Genomic DNA, 22,012 nt, shown 5'->3' on the forward strand with positions numbered 1-22,012 from the left:
AATTTAGAATTTTTTGGTATTTTAAAAAATAAAATTCTATTTTTTTTTCATAATTTTATTGCCAAAGAAATGTCATCTATTGGATTGGCGGAGGAGAAGCATATCGGAGTGCCCAAGCCTTGACACGTGTCTTCTAGCTGTTGGAGATTGCCCATGGCTAATGTCAGTAGCGCACGCGAGTTCAAATTTTTTATCACTGGCGCTTGCATTGCACGCGCCAAAGGTAAAAAATTTGAAACCGCACAATGGCGTCGCGCGACGTCATCCCCTCGGGCAAAACGGCCTTTGAGCCAGGCCATCTTCGTGGGTCCCACTCCCAACCTAGGCAAGACTAGCCCGTAGGAACCTGGTTTTTCGCGCAGCCTCCTCCCCCAGCCTAAGACTTGGGCTGCTCGGTGAAATGACTCTAAGTGGATAAAATTGGAGTGGGAAAATAACCATTTATTCTAATAAGCTATAACTTAGCAACTTTATCAGTTGATTAGACATAAATCAACATAAAATCGAATATTGAATATTTTATTAAAAAAGAAATTTGAAACCCAAGCGCTCGCACTTTGGGCTGGATTCCACCTATTCAGAAGTTACACCTAAATGCAAATATAAAACAAATTACGAATCAACATAAAATCGAATTACAAATTGAGAAAATTAGCATATTAGGTGCTCCAAATAGCTTACAAATGCAATGACCCAATTGTTTACAAGAGCCAAACAATTATTCTATGAAATACAACAACAAACACTTAAAGGGGTGTATTCAATTAGGATTTTAATGGTTTTTTTAAAAGCTTAATAGTCTAGTGGTATTCAATTATGATTTTTAAGTATTCAATAAAAATATGATGGTATTCAATTAGGATTTTAAAATCATCAATGCAAGTCTGGTGGTATTTAATTAGGACTTTTAAAAAATTATAAAAAGTACAGTGGTATTCAAAAACTTACCGATTTTGAGGTATTTCATTAAATGATGTATTGTATGAGACTTTTGAGTTGGTGATATAAATACCAAACCCCATAAAAAATCTCACCCTATTATATCTGATTCTCACGTTGGTTTGTTTTGGGAGAAGATGAATAGACTTGAGAAGATAATCAAGCGTGTTGACAATCTAGGAGAAACGTCAATGAAACAGTCATGAATCTGCGCCACGTTGCATAATTATCTCCATTCAAAGGCTTTGGTACAATTACCAAACCTGGATGATATGAATTATTGATGTAGTAAGGACTTGAAGGTTCAACCTTGAAAGAAGTTGAGGTTCCACCCCAAATCCAATTGGCAATGGGGAGGAGTAGCCCAACTCCTTATAAGCCATTATTAGGTTTCTCAATTTTTCAATGTGGAACTCTTTACCTTCACATTCTCACACGCCCCTGCACGTGTGACGAATTTTCAAGCCTAACATATGGATAACACATTTTGGGTGACGTGGAGCACGTGTGGCCGTTGGGCTTTCACACATGGAGCAACCTGGCTCTGATACCATGTGAATCTGATATTAGAAGAGAATACTTTTAATTGATAGGTACAATTGGTTTTATACAAGAGTGTCTTCATGTACAAGGAAACAAGTCCTCTAATCTAGGAAACTTACTAGGAAAGTAAATCCTAATTACAACAATATTGATATTAATTGATATTATACAAACTTATTTCCTAACAATTATCACATGTGTTAGATATAGACACAACTATTTGTGTCTACACAAAAAAATTATTACTTTTCTCGAAGAACATGTTAGATGGTACTTATTACCTACACTAGATTAACATTTGGCATTATTTTTTGTGCCCAGTAAAAAAAGGTGCTCTGTGCAAATCGATTTAACACAATTATTTGTGTTTTATATGAAAAATGCATAAATATTCGTGCTCTTAAGTTGGTGGTCTTTGACCAATTTTGTAGTAGTGAATATTGGCCTTCTTGGATGATTCAAACAATTTGCTAAAAATATAGTTAATTGCATTATGAATCGAAGCACTGCCTGCCCCCAGTAAAAAGAATAACAACGATTCTGAAATTAAAAAGGTAAAGTAGCCATATAATTCTACAACAAATACCAGTGTGACTCTTAGCTATAGAAACAAAGAATATCAGTAAAGCAAAATAATCCAAGAACTAGTCTTCGTCAATCCAAAATTCACATAATTACAGAGATGTGTCCTAGCTGTCTTCTTCACTTGCATTGTAATGATTTGAGGGTCTTGGCTGCCACATCGAAAGCTATGGTGCAGTTCATGTTGGTAGCCTTCTTCTTCTTCATGATGAACATAATTGCAACTTTTCCATTCAATCTTCCTACGCTGTTGAGCGTCAACACCCCGCTGCTCAATTCGCTGCCAAGATTTGAACCAGTTATTCCATTTGAATTCAAACTCACCTCCGCATTTCTTTTTATGGTCGAAAGCCATCCAGCCTTGCCCTTTGCGATATTAATTACTGCCACAGTCTGGCCTTGGTATTGAAACGTGACATTGGCAGCATTGAACTTGTAGGAACCCCAGTTGGCTGAGTTCTTGATCTTGATTTGGGTTGTGAATTTCGTGTCGAATGAAGGCGTTGCAGGGACAGCTTCGAAGTTCTGGACGTTGATGTTGCCTAGCCTGAACCAGGGTCTTGACTTTCATGACAGTGAGACTCATCGTAGTGATAACTATGATCTGAAACACAACGAAAATAGTAATATATATGGCCATTTTGATTTTCTTCTGGCGTTTCAGCTCATCAGAGGATTGCAAAGATTCTGCATCACTTGTTTTCCAAGCCATGTTTATTTCTTTAGTGGAAGTAAAGCTTCAAAAGAAAATGCTCTGCTTTTTCTCTGTTTCGCTCTGTAAAATATGAACTGATGAGCAAGTGAATTGGTTGTGAGAATGTTGGTGAGTGCTGTGTGGTATTTATAGACAATTTGATAAATGAGTTACTTGCCGGAATAACATCGAGGATGTAAACTTCCTGGAAATTGGAATCAAAACGCGCAAATTTATTGACTTGTAGTAGCCTACTATGGATGCTTGAGAACATGACTTAAAATCCCATTATACTATGTTATTATATATTTGTTGTGCATATGGACGCGTTTCAAATACGAAACTAATAAAAAAAATCAAGTATAGAATAATAGAAAGCCCCGAGGGCTTTAAAAAATTTGCCTTCCACACAAACAAACAAGGATCTGTATAAGTCTTATTACAAAGTCCAAGCTAGCATTCGGATATAATTTTTTTATTTGGTTTTAATTAGTTTGTCTTTTTAATTGTAAGATCCTCAAATTTATTATTATTTAAGCTCCTCGTGGGAGTTAATCGACCCTCTCTAGAAGTCCAACCTCTAACTATGCGCGTTTGGTTATATTTTTCATTTCTAGGAAAGAAACTTAACAACTCTGCAATCATATTGTCCATTCTCTTTCTTTCCTTTTATTTCTCTGGTGGCTTCTAAATTTGTAAAGTATGCTCCTTTTACAATCATTCATTTTGTAAAAACAAGCACAAAAGAAAAACAAAACTTTAAAAAAAAATTTGAAACAAATCGAAAATTAGATACAACTTGGGAGACGTCGTGGTTCACCCGAACAGGCTAAGTCCATAAAAATTAGAGATATTCTTAATATTACTATACTTGTTTTGTTTACATAATACAAGTTACTTGTTTATGAATAATAGTCACGATACCAACAGTCCCCTTTAGTCCCTAGTAAGAAATTTCTTCTTGGTTCAAGTGTTGTAACTTGAGTGCGCTGGCCGAGCAACCTTTTCGTCTACATATCGCCTAGCCACACTATTCCTAGTCCCCAAAGCCCCAAGGTAAGAAGGACCTACAAGAATACTTGGTTTTTATTCCCAAGTCCCTCATGCGGTTATGCATTCGTTCACTCAGTCAGTGACATGAAGCAATGATGTCGAAGGGCAAAGTGTGGAAAAGGCAAGATTGTGGTTCATGTCACTTAGTCAGTGATAATGCACTGATAGGCGGGGTGCCAACCCGAAAGGTACTGGTGTGTCTCAAATCAAGCATAAGTGCTGAAAGCAATTATGCTTATGTGTTGGAAGGCAATAAATGCTTATGCATCGGAAGGCAATGGATACTAAATGTTGAAAGGCTAACGTTCGGTCATTGAACGTGTACCAATTCACCATCAAAGGAGTGTTGTTTGGCCATTAATGAGGTGATGATTTACCTTCTAAGGGTTGTCGTTCGGCCATTGAAGGGCAGTCATCGGAAAATGACATGGGTTGAGAATAAGAGCATGGACTATAAAAATTTGACTAAATTTGACTTTCATCCCAGTAATTTGAGTGAAGTTATGTGGTGGAATGAATTTCCTGGAAAATGTGAGTTTCAAGGGAAGAATTTTGAACATGCCAAACGCGTCCAAATCACTTCTAGATGATAGATGACTTTGTTGAAGAGCTTTTAGGCTTTTCCTCTGAGTAGATTGACATATTAATTAAATATCAATAGAAGCTTCTGTTCATGGATGAAATGTTCTAAGATAAAATGTGTCGGGTGCAATTCTAACAGTACTTGGCATACCATTCCATCAGATCTGATTGAAAATAATAATAGAAAGCTCACCTAACTCTCACATTATTAAAGTATGGGCAATTGGCCAATTTTGAAATTCTAAAAGACCTATGACAGCATAAAGACTGTGCCTAGAACACTGACAATTGGATCTCTCTATCACACGTCTTAATTTTATATATCCTTCTCTTTGTAAGCTATGGGACTTAAAGACCAAGTCAAAAATTCTACACTAAGAGAGCTTGGTTACATTTCAGCATTTCCTGGAAACTATATCTCTCACCATCTTTGCAATCCGCTGATGAGGCTGAAACGATAAAATAAAAAAATAAAAAAATAAAAAAAATCAAATCAAATTGGCCATTACCTTGGTATTTTCGTTCTGTTTCATATGATAGTCTGACTGTATTTGGACACACTGTGATGAAAGTTAAGACCCACAAAGTCCGGTTAGGCAACATCAACGTCCTAGTAATTACTTTCTTACCTTTTACTATTACTTTCCCAACTAGCTGTCCCTGCATGCAAACCTTTGTTTTGCATACAAGCTTCACAACCCAAATCAGAGTCCAGAACATAAATTGGGGACCCAATGAGTTTGATGCGGCCAATGCAACTTTCTTGTACCAAGGCTTGGCTGTGGGGCAAATTGTCATTCCAAAGAGCAAGCCTGGAATGCGTCCCACCAAAAAAAAATCTTTGTTGAGGTAAGTTTGAATTCCAATGCATTGTGAAGCAGTTCCAATCTTGGCAATGAGTTGAGCAGTGGGATGTTGACGCTGAGCAGCAAAGCTAAATTGACTGGTAAGGTGGAATTGATGTTTATCATGAAGAAAAAGAAATCTGCCACAATGGACTGCACCATGAAATTTGACTTGTCTTCAAAGGCAATTCAAGGCTTAGAATGCAAGTAGTGAGAAATTGTCAGCAATGAGTGATGGAGGTTGCAACATCCAGATTTGAAGCGCGAGTGTTTTTTTTTTCCATTCTATTCTCTGTTTTGGGATTGGATTTTTTGTAGAACCATAATGTAGTTGATATATTGTTCTGTTTTTACTGTCTTTCAAATTTCTGACCATATGAAGAGAGATACTTTGTATATACAAATTAAGCTTTAATTTTCATCTATGGTGAATGGAGGCCTCACAAAACAAAAGATGTGTCATGTGACTAGCTAAGCTTTCCATGTCCAATGTTTTCGTCTCAACTTGTGTTTTGTGCTACATTTCCATTTTTTTGTTCATTCTCCTTCATCCTGAGACACTCTGCACCCCATGCGACACTACACACTCAGCAAAACCTTAATCCAGGACATAACAACAAAAACAGAACAGAAAAAGTCTTCATTTTATTGGTGGATGTTCTGAGCTCAAATATCATGGACGAGAATTGTCGAATCAAAAGAAAAACATTTGATTGTGGATTGCATTTCTTCGTGGCTATCCCCTTTTAGTTAATTGTTGAGCATAAACTCTATTCTCACACACATTTTGTAAGTTCAGTATAATTGAAACGAAGTATTTGTTTTATCAGATAAAACAAAGTGATGACCAAACAGAAAAACGAAGTGTTCTAATAATTAATACGTGTAGGGCATGTCATCATGTCATGATAGTTATGTAACTTTTTAACTTCTGTAACTTCCAATTGCTCATTTCTCTCGAACATACTTATACAGTATGTGGTTTGAGAACAGAGGAACATATGTAATCCTGCTTCTTCATTTCAACATTGATCCTAGGATACCTATGTCTGCAAATTTATTGGCCTTTATTGGATAAACAAGATGCATGATTTAAGCCATTTGATAAACATAAAGTAAAAAGAACAGCAATGGTACCGGTTCAGTGATTAAAAAGGTAAAGTAGTTTATAATTCTACAAACAAAATACAATACAAGTGTCGCTCATAGCTATAGAAAAAAAAAGAATATCAATGACGAAAAATAATCCAAGAACTAGTCTTCATCAATCCAAAATCCACATCATTACAGAGAAATCAAATCATGGTCTGTTTTCACTTGCATTGTAAAGATTTGAGCGTCTTGGCTGTCACATCAAAGGCAATAGTGCAGTTCATGTTGGCAGCCTTCTTCTTCTTCATGATGAACATAATTGCAACTTTTCCATTCAATCTTCCTACGCTGTTGAGCGTCAACACCCCGCTGCTCAATTCGCTGCCAAGATTTGAACCAGTTATTCCATTTGAATTCAAACTCACCTCCGCATTTCTTTTTATGGTCGAAAGCCATCCAGCCTTGCCCTTTGCGATATTAATTACTGCCACAGTCTGGCCTTGGTATTGAAACGTGACATTGGCAGCATTGAACTTGTAGGAACCCCAGTTGGCTGAGTTCTTGATCTTGATTTGGGTTGTGAATTTTGTGTCGAATGAAGGCGTTGCAGGGACAGCTTCGAAGTTCTGGACGTTGATGTTGCCTAGCCTGAACCTGGGGGTCTTGACTTTCATGACAGTGAGACTCATTGTGGTGATAACTATGATCTGAAACACAACAAAAATAGTAATATATATGGCCAATTTGATTTTCTTCTTGCGTTTCAGTTCATCAGCATTTTCCAAAGACTCTGCATCACTTCTTTGGTAACCATGGTTTGCCGGGGCTGCAGGATAAGCCTTCTCAGCCATGTTTCTTAGCTTATCTTTTTTCTGATATGAGTGAAAAGAAAGTTGTCTGCTTTTGAGGAGTCTGCTTTTCTGGAATATGAAACTTGGAAATGGAGGGAGTTGTTTGTGAAAATGATGGAAGAGTATCCTCCTATTTATAGTATTTGGAATTTTGCCAATTTCAATAAGTTACGGGGGAGGAAATCAACTTCCTGGAAAATGTGAGTTTCAGCAGAAAAGATAATTTGCAGACGCCAAACGCGTCCAAAGCCAAAGGTGTGAATTATTGACTTCTAGATGATGGAAGACTTTGTTGAGGGGCTTTTAGGCTTTTTGCTTTGATGCACGTAATGGACAAATAAAAATATCCCAATGACATGTGAGAACATGGTGTGGGATCACCTTGTGAATAGTTTGGGCAAATTATACTGTTATTTAACTTTGAATTATTCTTCTGTCCAGAACACAGTCATGGTTTAAGGAACTTTATTTGACCATGAAGCTGATATTTTGTTGAATATATGATTACTCACCAAACTCGAAATATCTTAAAATATAGGCAATTGGCCAACTGTGATATTCTAACACACCTATGGCGGCTTCAAGACGTTGCCTAAAACCAAAACAATTGGATCTCCAAAATCTTACAGGGAGACGTACCACATGTCTATAATTTTATTTTATCCTTTTCTTTGTTGGCTTTTTTTGGACGTCGGTGAAATTTTTGTATGTTTCGAGTACACCGAAGTCTAAAAATATTTCGACCATCTAGAAGACAATTAAGTCCAAAACTAGATACTGAGCGCGTTTGTTTACATTTCAGCATTTCCTGGGTAGTAATTATCATTTCCTGGGTGGGTAATTATGACACTCATCATCATATTTCCACTCTTAAATCATTAATTAATCAAACAAAATATCCAAACTCCAGACACTATATATACAACACACTACTCTTCCATCATTTCCACAAACAACTACTCTCTCCACTTCCAAGTTTCATCTACAAAACCAAACCAACTACAAAAGCAGAGAACTTTTGTTTTCCAACTTTTTTTTTCGGAAAAGAAAAGGAAACATGGCTTGGAAAACAAGTGATGCGGAGTCTTTGAGATCCTCTGATGAGCAGAAACGCAAAAAGAAAATCAAATTGGCCATATATATTAGTATTTTTGTTGTGTTTCAGATCATCGTTATCACCACAATGAGTCTCACTGTCATGAAAGTCAAGACCCCAGGTTCAGGCTAGGCAACATCAACGTCCGAACTTCGAAGCTGTCCTGCAACGCCTTCATTCGACACAAAATTCACAACCCAAATCAAGATCAAGAACTCAGCCAACTGGGGTTCCTACAAGTTCAATGCTGCCAATGTCACGTTTCAATACCAAGGCCGATGTGGCAGTAATTAATATCGCAAAGGGCAAGGCTGGATGGCTTTCGACCATAAAAAGAAATGCGGAGGTGAGTTTGAATTCAAATGGAATAACTGGTTCAAATCTTGGCAGCGAATTGAGCAGCGGGGTGTTGACGCTCAACAGCGTAGGAAGATTGAATGGAAAAGTTGCAATTATGTTCATCATGAAGAAGAAGAAGGCTGCCAACATGAACTGCACTATTGCCCTTGATGTGGCAGCCAAGACGCTCAAATCTTTACAATGCAAGTGAAGACACAAGCAAAGCAATGAGGGCAGGAGGGTGGAATAGAATTGCATGATTTCTATATCCTCTTCAGGAATCAAATTGCGGCTGAACAAGAGTAGTGTTTTATTTGTTATTTTATAGTTTTTGTTTGTGTGACGCTTGAATTTGTACTTATTTAATCTTTTACTAGTGAGCCACTATTTTTTACTGTTTTTTACCAGGATTTTAATGATATTCGGAGTCTTCTCAATTATAGAGTTGTGAAGTAAATTTGATGAATAGTGTCATTTTGTGAGGTAAAATTGCCCCTAGCCCCTAACATCAGACATGCTCTTAACTGCAATTTAATTTTAATTATTAAATTATTTTGATGCCCTATTGAATGTTTTGGGCTTTTTTATGAAGTTTTGGGGTTGGGTTTGTTTAGAAATCAATGACATTTTTGTAATTTAAAAGAAGTTAAAAGCTTTTTTGTTATGTTGTAAATGGTTTTGAGTGTGTTTTTAAAGTTCATTTCATATAGGTTTTTATTTTTTTTATTTTTTTATTTTTTTATAAATAATTTGTGCTTCCATATTGGGTAAAATAGTGAATCTCCCTTTTTTTAATTATTTTTTTACTTGGTCCTCGAAAAACCTAGAATTATATAGAGTGAGCTTAACTCCTTTAACAATGTTTCGACCAACTAAGATTAATCTTGAGAAGCCAAAAAACAAATATCATAATTTTATTCTTCATTAAAATAAAATTTTAAAAATTTAAAATAGAATTTTATTTGTTTTCTTTTTATTATTGTTTTAAATCTTCTTCTTTTTTGCCAGATATTGTTATAAATCTTTGAATTGAGTGTCTTTGTAGCATTTATTTATCTTCTAGGACAAAAACCCCAATTCAATTTAAATATTATAATAATTATTTTTTAGTCCGACACAACATCAAACATAACTTTTTACTATTTTTATAATTCAGCTTTTTAGTCCGACGCAACACAAAACATAAGTCAGTACTTAATTCAGGTTAGTCCAATCTAAACTAATCTAAGACAGTCCTAAAATTTATTCCAGTCCATAACAGTTCACCATGCCAAACGGCCCTATTAGTCATATCTAAAAACAATCTGGATAAGTTTCTGTCAATGTCATGATAAAAGAGAAAAAAACAAGTGGACAGGAACCTTCTAATGGGATTATTATCTCTTTGAATGGTCATAGCTATACCTATATGTTATTCGTCCTCCCTCCTAGCCTGCAACTTGCAAGTTGGGTAGAGAAAATTATACACATGACAAAATATCTTTTACGGGTCCCATTTACTGTTTGGTTTTGTTCCATCCTCTTCATAAATAAAATACTTTTTTTCTTTATGTTGATTTATTTAAGCCTCAAGTTTTTGTGGTGTGTGGTGTTTTTCATGCTTCTTCTCTGTACAAGTGTTTTGGGGAGCAGACATCATTTCTTTTCTATTGTAGTATCATTGGATAATGATCGGCCATGTTTGGACATTAACACGTTTGCCACGGTTGAGATTCCTTGATCATGATGGAGGAACCTCCTGCCTCAATCATGGAAAGAAATGAAAAGAAAATTCATATCACTAGGCAAAAATGAGCAGATGCTTTCAAGCACCACCAAAGATGACAACAACTTGGCCACTTGGGTTTATTTTATTCCGCATAAGATGGTCATCACATCCTTGGGACCTTGGTCTTGTTCAAAACTGTTCAAGTGGTGGCTCTTTATGCAGTACTCAAAAGCCCCACAGGGTTGTTTGTTGCCTAATAAAAAAGATCATTCAACCAGTGCATTTGTACATGAAAAGTCCTCACCTAGGCTTGAGGTCCAAATCGGACGACTGAGACCACAAGAAGCTTCGTGGATACAATAACACCTAGTCAACATTTTACAGTAGGTGTGCTTGGCGTTTCAACATAAACAGTAAAAATAAAATAAAATAAAAACAAACAAACAAAACCCCATTTATGTTAGGTCATTTTCTGGGAAGCAAAGCCCGTTGAGACTACCAGTCTATAAGTATTACACAACACTTCTTCACTACAATTACCACAAACACAAGTCCTCCATTTCCCAATCCATCTCTTAGAAGCAAATCACCCCATTAAAAAAGATCAAGTGAGAAGAAAAAAATGGCTGAGAAGGATGCAGATCATGAAGCAAACGCATACCACCAGTCCGAGGAGCGCAAACGCCAGAAGAAAATCAAAAGGTTGAAATATTTTGGTATTTTCATTGTGTTTCAAGTCATAGTCATCACCATATTCTCACTCACTGTGATGAAAGCCAAGAGTCCAAAACTCAAGTTGGCAAGCAACGCCTATATCCAAACACTCACCTATTCCCCGGCAACACCTTCGTTCGACATGAGCTTCGTAACACAAGTCAGAGTGCGAAACCCAAACTGGGGTCCTTTTAAGTTTCGTGACGGCACCATCGTGTTTACATACCAAGGTGTGGTTGTTGGGCAAGTTTATATTCCAAATGGCAAAGTCGGATTGCGATCCACCAAAAAAATCACTTTGCTTGTGAATGTGAATTCCAATGCGTTGCCAGGCAAGTCTGCTCTTGGAAATGAGCTCAGCAATGGCTTGCTGTTGCTGACCAGCACAGCCGAGTTGAAGGGAAAGGTTGAGTTGATGCTGATCATGAAGAAAAAGAAGACAGCTGAATTGAGCTGCTCTATGGTGTTCAATTTGGTAGCAAGGACTCTCCAGAATTTGGATTGTAACTGAGAATCGAGCCAATTTTAGTTTTATGTTTACAAATTTTGATTGTTATATTGTTTACAAATTCTGTTGGATTATATATAGAATATACAGATTATAGTACAGACTCCAATTCTACTTTAAATACTTTTCCCCATGCGTTTTTATATATCCCAAAAGCAAAAGGCAGTACATATATGTGTGTGTGTGAACTTCAAATTTCAAGGTAACATAGATAAAACTAAAAACTATTTTAAGTTGGCTTTTTTGGTTCGTTCATTCTCCTTCATCTCTCTTTTCCCCCATGTATTTTCTCTGTACGTCTGACAAAAATTAAAAACAGAAAAGTTACCGAACGAGATTAGTGTCAAGGATTCATTCTCCTTCATTTCTCTTTTCCCCCAGTGTATTTGCTCGCTACATCTAACAAGAATTAAAATTAAAAACAGAGGAGTTACCAAACGAGAGCTTAGTGTCAAGGATTGTGCTTGAACCGACTGGCCTTGAGACCAGGACTGTATTTTCTTGTAGTTGGTGGCATTGGAGTTGAAATTATTTTCTTTGAATGAGACTCGCTATCAGTTGCTTCATAAGTCAAACTAACCAGGCCAAGTTTTGGAATGGTTTTTAATGCACGACATACGATTTATTAGTTGAGGGGTAGTATCAAGGCCTTTTTTTTGTCCCAGTACGAAAGGGATTGATGGAAAACATAACTTAAGAAGTAATGTTGAAAACAATGCATAATATATGACCGTTGAGCAAAACAGAGAGTTAAAATCAGGACATTTCTCAATCCAAACCACACACTAAAACTCTCACAAGAACAGAGGGCGACTTGTGTAGGCTATTTTGAACAACATCATTGGGACTTTTTCTACCTGTCTTTTATCCTTGTTCTGCAATCTACATCCCCATTTAAACAAGGACAAGATCTTGTCTACTAGGTGGCCTTTGAATTTTGGTTCATTTGACAAAGTTATCTCTCACATATTTTTATTTTTACCCAACTACTTTTCATATGAAAAACAGAGTAAAAAGCCAACGGGGTCTAGTCCAATGGAAAAAAGGGCATTGACTTGCATATCAGTGATTTCATGTTGGAACCCTTATGGCACCTTGCTAGTGTCTGAGAATCTCTCTCTTTATAGTTTAGACTATCGCTTTTATTGAAAAAAAAACTGACCAATAAAAGAAAGAAAAACAGAGGTCGCAATTGGGCCTTATGTCATGGGCAGAGTGGAAAGAAAGAGCATCAAACCAAAAATCCTGTACTGACAAAATAACAAACAAAATATCTGAGGAAGTGTTGCAATTTTATCTCTGCCTTTGTTTATTGGGAAAAAGACTAAGAAGCTTGATGCCAAAGCAATATAAATCAGATGCTGATGCAGTTGTATTCACTGAGGTATCATTCCTTTGAAATGTCATATTTGCACAGTTTCATTTGCACGATTCACATTCTATCTTCATCATTCAGAGCAAAACATTGACTAAATAATAAAATAAAGTTCTTTAAATCCTAGGCCATGTTTGGTTGAATTGCCTTCGGAAATTTGCAGTCCAACTATCCCAATTCTTGCTTGTATTCAGGGACAACAGAACAAATCATATTAATTTAATTTAATCTTAAAAACCAATATTTTCAAAACACCGTTCACAAGGTTATTAGTATAATATTTCTCACAACACGTTTTCACATTTGATTGGGAGATTTGGTCTATGCCAACGGATAGATTCGAAGCTTCTGTTGATATTTTCGACCAAAAAAAAAAAAAAGCTTCTGTTGATATTTATTTTGGCATTGATGGTTCTGATGATATTTAAAATGTCCAAATCTCATGGCAAAACCCTAAAAGGTCCTCAAAGAAAAGTCGTCCATCATCTAGAAGTCTATAGTAATCAGCATAGGACGCGTTTGGGGTCCTCAATAAAATTTCTTTTTTCCAAACTCACATGTTCTTCCTGGAAACTCATTATTTCCACCACATGAGTTATTGAAATAGGCCCGACACCCCAAACACTATATATAGCACACTTCTCTACCTTCATTTCCACAACTAACTTCCTCTGCTTTCAAGTTTCATCCTAGAAAACAAAACCCAGAAAGCAAAAGCAGAGAAATCTTTCTTTCCAATTTCATATCAGAAAAAAAAAAAAAAAAACAAGTTAACATGGCAGAGAAAACCAACCCTGCCTATCCCTTGGCACCATCAAACGGTTACACAAGAAGTGATGGAGAGTCTCAGCTGTCCGCTGATGAGCTGAAACGCAAGAAGAGAATCAAATTGGCCATATATATTACTATTTTCGTTGTGTTTCAGATCATAGTTATCACCGCAATGAGTCTCACTGTCATGAAAGTGAAAACCCCCAGGTTCAGGCTAGGCAACATCAATGTCGAAAGCTTCGTATCTGACTCGGCAGCGCCTTCATTCGACACGAAATTCACAACCCAAATCAAGATCAAGAACTCAGCCAACTGGGGTTCCTACAAGTTCAGTGCTGCCAATGTCACGTTTCAATACCAAGGCGCGACTCTGGCAGTAATTGATATCGCAAAGGGCAAGGCTGGATGGCTTTCGACCATAAAAAGAAATGCGGAGGTGACTTTGAATTCAACTGCAATAGATGGTTCAAACTTTGGAAGTGAATTGAGCAGCGGGGTCTTGACGCTCAACAGCGTAGGAAGATTGAACGGAAAAGTTGCAATTATGTTCATCATGAAGAAGAAGAAGGCCGCCAACATGAACTGCACCATAGCTTTTGATGTGAAAGCCAGGACCCTCAAATCTTTACACTGCAAGTGAAAAAAAAGACCTTGAAAAAAACAGACCATGATTTGATTTCTTTCAACTTGTTTTAAATTTCTGCAAATTTTTTGTTGTTCGTTTATGAATTATTGTATGGGTATATATGCACTTCCCAGGCACAACTTTGCAATTGTGCTATTTCGTTATATACAGATTGGTAGTGCTTTTTCTTTTTCTGCAATTTTTTCTGTTTTTGTTGTATACAATTTTGCAAAGACTGAACTGATTCAGTCTTCATTTTTTCGAATCTGATGCCGCCCACTTAATAATAATATAAGATTGAAATATTTAATATCATAAAAGGTGACGGGCTTAGAGGCTGCAACTTGCATTCAAAGCAATGTTTACATTATAATAGCACGCCAACCTGGGTTGACCATGACCGACATAAGATGAACTTGGGACTTGTCAATTATCTCAGGAGAGAGGACAAATCACAAGTTGTGATGATCATGTAGTGGTTGGGTTTCATGCTGGCTAATTTGTCCTAACTCTAAATGGGGAAATTTTTTTCAAATTACCCGATTTAACAAATGGAAAATTGTTTTGACCGTTACTTACCCTTTTTGATATGAAAAGATCTAAATGCCCTCAAGAAACATCTAAATATCTTGATGCGCAGAGGTTAGATTTTAGAGTCTACTCCGTCTTGGTTTATAGCAAAGTTGTCAAATAACATCATTACAGTAGTTGTATTTGACAACGGTTTCGCAGTGCTTTTCTAAAAGGGGATGAGTTGTCGAATGAAGTTGAACGTCTTGTTAAATATACGTTCATGTGAAACACATGGGGCTGCTGGAAATATATATCATTTTAGTCTATAATTATGTGGTCGCTTGCCTCTCTAATCTTTTAATTTATTCGTAAAGTATGTAGCTTAATTGCAAAGTCTGCTCCTTCGTGACTTGTGCTTTAAATAAGCTTTGGATGGTAGCACGATAGGTTGATTACGTTTCAAATTAATTTAGTAACACATAATTACGAGGTTAGGAAGATGTTTGTTTATGGCAGAATACAGAGGCATGACCAGACCTACTCATTTATTTATAAATAAAAATACGCATACTTAATGCACATGCTTGTTTTGTCAATCTTGGTATGAGTGGAAAATGAAAAGCTGTGACACAACATGGTATGCTTGTTTTGGTCAATCTTGGTATGAGTGGAAAATGAAAAGCTGTGACACAACACTTCCATGTGAGAATTTGAACCATCTGAACTATCTTCTTTTCTTTTGTACATATTTATTCGTATTTTCTTTTCTTTCGATAGTTTACTTAACTATGCTAAGAGACTTTTGGTGATCATGAGCCTCTACATTTAGCATTCAATTAATCTAATGGATATTAGTTATTCCCTCTCAGCGTGGTTGTATTGTATTAAAACTCACAATTTGCACGGTATCAAATAAAAAAATGATACGTCTTGGGGAAAAAAAAGGTCAATAAACAATAAATATTTATTTTGGTCAATAGTAATAATGATATTGATAATGCATGAGCCAAACAAGGTTTTTTGAGAGAGAGCAGAGTCAAAAAAGGTTAATTACTTAATGTCAAGCCTAAAAAATTATTGCGGTTCAATAATTTCCAATATTTTAATAGCAAGCTTTGAGTTTTCCTTTGTATTTCTTTTCACGGTCTTGCAAGTGAAGGATAGAAGGCTGCGCAGGAGAGAAGCATGTGTCTTTCCTCCTTGAGAATCTCGAAAATATTTCCATGGTTGTATGGTTTGTTAGTCGATATGATGATATGCAGTTAGTCTAATAGTTGTTCGACACAAAAATACATGGTTCATAATAAATATGGATGAGGGGATCATCAATTTATGGTTTTGGATAATATTGAAAATGATATAATTATAAAATTGAATGGGAAATAAAGACTCTAGAAGAGAAGAGTAAGTGATACGGTGTGACGGGTGAGTTTTTAATAACATATAACTAAGCTAAAGTGGAACGAAGAGGCTTTCCTCCGAAGAATAAAAATGAGAATCTTAGCTGAAATAGCCCAAGCAATGGTCAGGCCAAACTCACAAAAGGGGCAGGCTGGCCTATCAGTCCTTCAGCCCAAAGTCGCAAAAGGATGATTTTGATAGCGGCTGGCTGTAAAATAATCCAAGTTCATGAACTTATATTCATAGCAAATGTGACAGTCACATCAATCTAACAATTGATATAACTATAACGTTATTAAATTGTAAATTAATCCAAGTTCTGATCCTCCCTTGTTTCTTCATGATCATGACTGTGTAAAAGTCTACAATGCTTCTAGACTTATTATAAATTGAATCATGCATGTATATTTGTTACTAATAAGGAGGTGGATTCGAACTCGAAACCTCTTTCAACATTGAAAAGAGAGAAAAGAGAAATCCCGTTAAACCAATTTTTAGCGAGAATTTCCAAGACTTCAACAAAGCATGCATTCTGCAACAAATGGTAAAGCTTGATGAATGATCTCCTGTTCCACAAGGATTATGAAAGTGACCATACGCAACGTTTGTTCGTTTGCTTTCAGAGCCAACTAGACTCAAACAGAGACAGAAAGGTCTCAGCTGTAAAGTCCTTTTCGCCATTTTCTCTTTGGTTCTGGCACTATAAACAAAGTCCACTTTTGATCCTCCTAATTTCAATTTTCCCACTTGACCTACTCCCATCATTTTTGCACACTCATCTTGTTAGTGCGGAAATTAACTGCTCCCCAAATCTTTTACATATAAAACCAGAAAGAAAAAAAAAAGTATTTAAAAAAACTCAGTTCAAGATTAGTCTGATTTTAGCCCCTACCTTCTGACTCATTCAATGTTTCAGATCAGACCCAACTCTCTCCTATCAGTAGATTGTGCCTCCATTATTCTGGAAGATCACAAAAAGAAGTGAAGAAAAGAAAAAACTGTGACATCCCATATACATATAGCTGACCTTGACCTCCTCACTGAAAAACCTGGTGGGTGAGCACGAAAAATTCCACCCATTTATTCACACACAACTTAATATACTCATGTTTAATATCTATGCTTTTAGACCTATTGACAATGCTGTGCTGTCTAGTATATAATTTAATTTTTTTTAAGAAATCAAATCCCACAATGAACAGCTGACGCACGGACGTAGGCCATAACTGACCAATTCTTATCCCTAAGCTTCAGAAATTAAACATGAGTACCCCACTCACATTCACCCCTCACGCACACCAACACTAATATATAATTCATATCATAACCCACGTTATTAAACATCACCCATTCAACCAAATTAAGCGGCTTTTCATTTTTTTTCTTCTTCTAGCAATGGCAGAGCAAGAGAGCCAAGTTTGGCCATTGGCACCCTCCAGACTGCATCGCAGAAGCGATGAAGAAAACCCTACTTTCAAAGCCATACGCAGAGAAAGAAGCAACAAGTGTTTCGTCTATGTGTTTTCTGCGATTGTCCTCCAAAGCATATTAATCTTGGTCTTTGCTTTGGTTGTTCTTCGTGTCAAATCACCTGGTTTTAATCTCAGCTCTGTGGTAGTCAAAAATCTCAAGCACACAACTTCGCCAACTTCTTCTCTCAATGCAACTTTGGTCACCGAGTTGGCCATAAAGAACAAGAACTTTGGGGCGTACAAGTTTGAGGACAGCAGCGCGAGTTTGTGGTATGGAGGGTTTAAAGTTGGCGAGGCCAAGATTGGGAAGGGGAGGGTTAAAGCTAGAGGGACGAGGAGAGTGAGTTTGAGTATTGAAGTTAGGTCAAATAGGCTGCCTCAGGAGGCTAAGAATGGTTTTGAGGGTGAGATAAATTCTGGGTATTTGAAGATCAGCAGCTATGCCAAGCTGAGTGGGAAAGTGAATTTGATGAAGATCATGAAGAAGAGGAAGACCATTGATACGAACTGCACCATGGTTGGTTGTTTTGAAGAGCAGGACTGTCAAGGATTTATTTTGCAGATGATTTTAGTGGGTTTGCTCTGTGTTTTTTTGTTTTTGTTCTGTTTTTTAAGATTTCTAGTTAGTGATAGATATGATATGTTGGTGTATTTGTATTTTGAGATAAAACTAGCAATGAATTCAATCATTTGCTTGTAGAGATTTTGATTTCTAGGAATTCATTCGTTTGTTTTGTTTTCGTTGTGTACATTGTTAGCTAATATACATACATGTTCTCTTTTTCTTCCCTATAAATTTTTGTCCATATATTTCAATTTCAGATTTCAGTTTTCTTTGTGACCAAGTTTTTATTTTTGTTTTTGTTTTTATGTCCACTTCATAGCAGCTATATGTTGCCATCTGCCAGCTTTATGGTCAATTAATTGTCTAAATCATTTCCCAACTCGGTCTAATCTAGTATAAAAAAATCTTGACTTACAAACTAGTAGTCTCGTGTTCAAATCTCACGACATCGCAGTAGCTTGTGTGAGAAAACCTCACTCCAAACTATCGTTTGTACTATAAAAAAGTCTAAACCATAACTTTACTCAATAAATTTAACACTTTGAAATATGGTTTATTTCCTAGACAAGACAACAAATGGAGGTGTTCATTTGGGTGGCATATGATATGACATGGATATGCCGGAGTTCAAAAGAAAGTGAAAAAAAAAAACACGTCCTTTTCTTTTGGCTGGAAATGATTCAAAATGAATTCGTCTTGGCTAAAAAGACACCCAAACCACACCCAATGGCATGCTTCTGCGTGAAAAAATGGGAATCTTGTACTTTAATTATATTTTTATTGGTAGTAAATGAGACCAACAGAATCGCATAATTATATTTCATAGGCTCTGTGGCTGCCGGTGGATAATTAGTAGTAAATGAGACCAACAGAATCGCATAATTATATTTCATAGGCTCTGTGGCTGCAGGTGGACTCGGCTGTCACTTTTTTAATTTGCTTTATCTCCCTAATTTATCGTTGCATGATTTGCATCTGTCGTCCAACCTGGAACATGTTCCTTGGTCGGTTTTCGGTTGTAGGGACTGGTCCACGTGCAGCACGTGACATGCTGCTCCAGCCTTGTAGCTTCTTTCCAATCAAAGAAACGGGCCTATTCTATACATGGCATAAACCCCAAATGATTGGACCGATCTTGAATCAGTTGGGCCTAGTACTAGTTGAAACTCTATTTTTTTGAGGATGGGGGAGGATGATAGATTCTCTCTCTTCATTTTAGATATGCACATGGGTTTTCCTCTTCATGATCGGAGTGATTATAGAATATTAAAGTAATACGGTCATGTGATATATTTTGTACACGTGTTATAATATAAGTGAATATTTATTAATATTATTCTATATAAGAAAGGAAAATAAATTATGTCGTCCACTCATATTATAACACGTATACAAAACGTACTACATAGCCATATTACTGTAGTATTCTATAATTTCTCCTATGACCACAAAAATTCCCACATAACAAAGAAAATAACTAAGAAGAAAAAATATCTTCTTAAGACACCACCAACAAGAAAAGAAGATTTAGTGCTACTTTTAACTTTATCACTTTAGACTTGATTTAGTGCTACTTTTAATTGTGTCGTTTTAGACTTTCACTTGTGTACTCGATTCCCCTCTTCTCAATTATCGCTTGTATATTTCAAATTCTAAACACTAAACCTTAAACCCAATCAGCTTAAACTCACGCATAACAAAAGCAGGGGATCCTATTTAATATGAAATGAACCAAAATGAAAAAAGAAGAACCTCTTGGCATAAGCTCCGGAGGTAACTTAATTGATATAATTGCATCTAGGACTAGGATCATATCCCCACAGCGATCACAGAAATTACATATATTCACAGACAGACACTGTGACACTGCCCTGCCTTTACGTATGAAAAAGAGAAATAGGAGGAACATTATTGTTGACTTCCAAGGAGCACCCAATTCTGCTCCTGTGTCAGTATCAGTTTTCCCACCTTGTAATAGTAATATATCACCTATAAATTACAAACACACTCCCCCTTTTCCTATCAATCAAGCAGTGCCACTCTTGACTCTTCTCACAACAAGTTATGCATTCCTATTTATTTTTTGGGTCCCTAAACAACGAGTTATGTTACTATCAGACAGCATGATTCAAAGAAGCTTCGACAACCTATTTTAAAATCCATGGATTTATATCCACACTTTTGGTGACATTTTCTTATTAAACAAACAACATCAGAGTCAAAAGTCAAGCCGTGCAACTTGTGCAACCGCGTCTAGAATCTCTAAAATTCTCCAACATTTCACAATCAAAGACCCAAGAAAAAGAAAATCAAAATTTCCATGAAACTCATCAGCCTTTCCAGTTCCAAATATATATATCTCCCCCACCATTTTTGCTCCCTTTATTTTCCAAACCTCTCTGAATCACAGCCATGGCTGCCAAAGAACAAGGCAAGCCCCTAGCCCCAGCCAACTCATACCATCTCCGCAGTGATGAAGAAGAAGTTATCGTCTCCTCACACATAAAGCTCTGCCAAAGAAAATATGTAATGTGCTGTGGCTGTGTCTCGGCTCTCTTCTTAATCATAGCCGTAACTGCCATAGTTCTCGGGTTCACGGTGTTTCACGTAAAGAGCCCGAGGATCGAGATGAACAACGTCACAATCCAACAGCAGCCGGAGGTTGCCAACGGAGCCCTACGCTCGGATACTAATGTGACACTCCTAGCTGATGTCTCGATCAAGAACCCTAACGTGGCATCTTTCAAGTATGGGAACACAACCACCAGGGTTTTCTACAACGGGACGGAGGTGGGCCAGGGGAGGACTCCGGCAGGGGTGGCAAAGGCGAGGAGGACGATGAGGATGAACGTGACGGTGGATATTGTTCCCGAGGAGATCTCGGCGGTGCCAGGGTTCACGAAGGAGGTGGCATCAGGGAAGTTGACGGTGAGCACTTATACAAGGATTAAAGGTAAGGTGAAAATTCTTATGGTCAATAAAAATGTGGTGGTTGAATTGAATTGTAGCATGACGTACAATTTTGCAAACACGGGGATTGAAGAAGAGGACTGCAAGCGAAGGGTTAGTCTTTGAGTATTACGGTTCACAGAACCACAGGTTGCTAAGAGAGCAGTCGTTGTATTACAATTCTGGTCTCTTTTTTTTTCTTTGTCCAAGCAATTTTTTTTCTGTATGCGCTGTATATGATTGAATATCAGATGAGCAAGACCAAAGGGAAGATTTGAGATCCCATTTACCGATTAAGTATGTAATTACAATTAAATTATGGTTGAATTAGATGTCAATTATTAGTCTGATCGATTACAAAAATTTCAAACCGCCATGGCTGAATTTGTACAAGTTTGACTTCGATGTGTGCATCAAAACATGTATCTGTAAATATCACCACATAGGAGGAGTTTGACTCTTTGCTCCTTAGTTTCTCATGAAACTGTATTTGAGAGAGACAAATGAGCCCTGAAATAAGAGCCAATCCTCCATCCTTGTATGCGAAAGAATGGGTGTAATTACGACCTTATCAACTGGTCTCCACTACATGCCTCATCTTCAACTAAAAATAATTTGAAACAACCACTTCCACATCACTACTTTTTCAGCGTCAATCATCATGTTGTGTGAACTAATTTCTTTTTACTAGGACTCTATGAATACTTAAATTCTTTAATATTGTTAATTCTATTTATTGATGCATGTTGAGTGCTTGTTATCGTTTTTAATGCTTTCAATTAATTGGCCACTAAT

At 36.8% G+C, this 22,012-nt stretch overlaps 5 protein-coding genes and 3 pseudogenes across 5 annotated transcripts; 6 read left to right on the plus strand and 2 right to left on the minus strand.

Annotated features, from left to right (window-relative positions):
* Nucleotides 1-2,002: 2,002 nt before the first annotated feature.
* LOC103337706 (uncharacterized) lies at nt 2,003-2,859 on the minus strand (annotated as a pseudogene).
* A 2,012-nt stretch (nt 2,860-4,871) lies between these two features.
* LOC148915218 (uncharacterized) lies at nt 4,872-5,640 on the plus strand (annotated as a pseudogene).
* Nucleotides 5,641-6,378: 738 nt separating this feature from the next.
* Nucleotides 6,379-7,303, minus strand: LOC103337625 (uncharacterized). Its single transcript, XM_008240793.2, has one exon. The coding sequence runs from the start codon at nt 7,179-7,181 to the stop codon at nt 6,552-6,554; it is 630 nt and encodes a 209-aa protein (XP_008239015.1). The 5' UTR covers nt 7,182-7,303; the 3' UTR covers nt 6,379-6,551.
* Nucleotides 7,304-8,109: 806 nt separating this feature from the next.
* LOC103337624 (uncharacterized) lies at nt 8,110-9,056 on the plus strand (annotated as a pseudogene).
* Nucleotides 9,057-10,825: 1,769 nt separating this feature from the next.
* LOC103337623 (late embryogenesis abundant protein At1g64065-like) lies at nt 10,826-11,647 on the plus strand. The gene has a single exon (XM_008240791.3). The coding sequence runs from the start codon at nt 10,947-10,949 to the stop codon at nt 11,547-11,549; it is 603 nt and encodes a 200-aa protein (XP_008239013.2). The 5' UTR covers nt 10,826-10,946; the 3' UTR covers nt 11,550-11,647.
* A 1,924-nt stretch (nt 11,648-13,571) lies between these two features.
* LOC103337704 (uncharacterized) lies at nt 13,572-14,345 on the plus strand. The gene has a single exon (XM_008240877.2). The coding sequence runs from the start codon at nt 13,697-13,699 to the stop codon at nt 14,330-14,332; it is 636 nt and encodes a 211-aa protein (XP_008239099.2). The 5' UTR covers nt 13,572-13,696; the 3' UTR covers nt 14,333-14,345.
* A 3,186-nt stretch (nt 14,346-17,531) lies between these two features.
* On the plus strand, nt 17,532-18,402 carry LOC103337622 (late embryogenesis abundant protein At1g64065). Its single transcript, XM_008240790.3, is given in 2 exon segments — nt 17,532-18,223; nt 18,225-18,402. Coding segments are annotated over 2 exon segments (642 nt in total). The 5' UTR covers nt 17,532-17,626; the 3' UTR covers nt 18,270-18,402.
* A 2,147-nt stretch (nt 18,403-20,549) lies between these two features.
* Nucleotides 20,550-21,514, plus strand: LOC103337621 (late embryogenesis abundant protein At1g64065). The gene has a single exon (XM_008240789.3). The coding sequence runs from the start codon at nt 20,681-20,683 to the stop codon at nt 21,341-21,343; it is 663 nt and encodes a 220-aa protein (XP_008239011.2). The 5' UTR covers nt 20,550-20,680; the 3' UTR covers nt 21,344-21,514.
* The last annotated feature ends 498 nt before the right edge of the window (nt 21,515-22,012 follow it).

Source organism: Prunus mume, linkage group LG7, assembly GCF_029339155.1.
Source record: "Prunus mume cultivar Tortuosa linkage group LG7, ASM2933915v1, whole genome shotgun sequence".
Lineage (NCBI taxonomy): Eukaryota > Viridiplantae > Streptophyta > Magnoliopsida > Rosales > Rosaceae > Prunus > Prunus mume.

Excerpts from the sequence above, each read along its gene's own strand:
- LOC103337625 (XM_008240793.2), bottom strand. The coding sequence starts at position 7,181 with ATGGCTGAGAAGGCTTATCCTGCAGCCCCGGCAAACCATGGTTACCAA.
- LOC103337623 (XM_008240791.3), top strand. The coding sequence starts at position 10,947 with ATGGCTGAGAAGGATGCAGATCATGAAGCAAACGCATACCACCAGTCC.
- LOC103337704 (XM_008240877.2), top strand. The coding sequence starts at position 13,697 with ATGGCAGAGAAAACCAACCCTGCCTATCCCTTGGCACCATCAAACGGT.
- LOC103337621 (XM_008240789.3), top strand. The coding sequence starts at position 20,681 with ATGGCTGCCAAAGAACAAGGCAAGCCCCTAGCCCCAGCCAACTCATAC.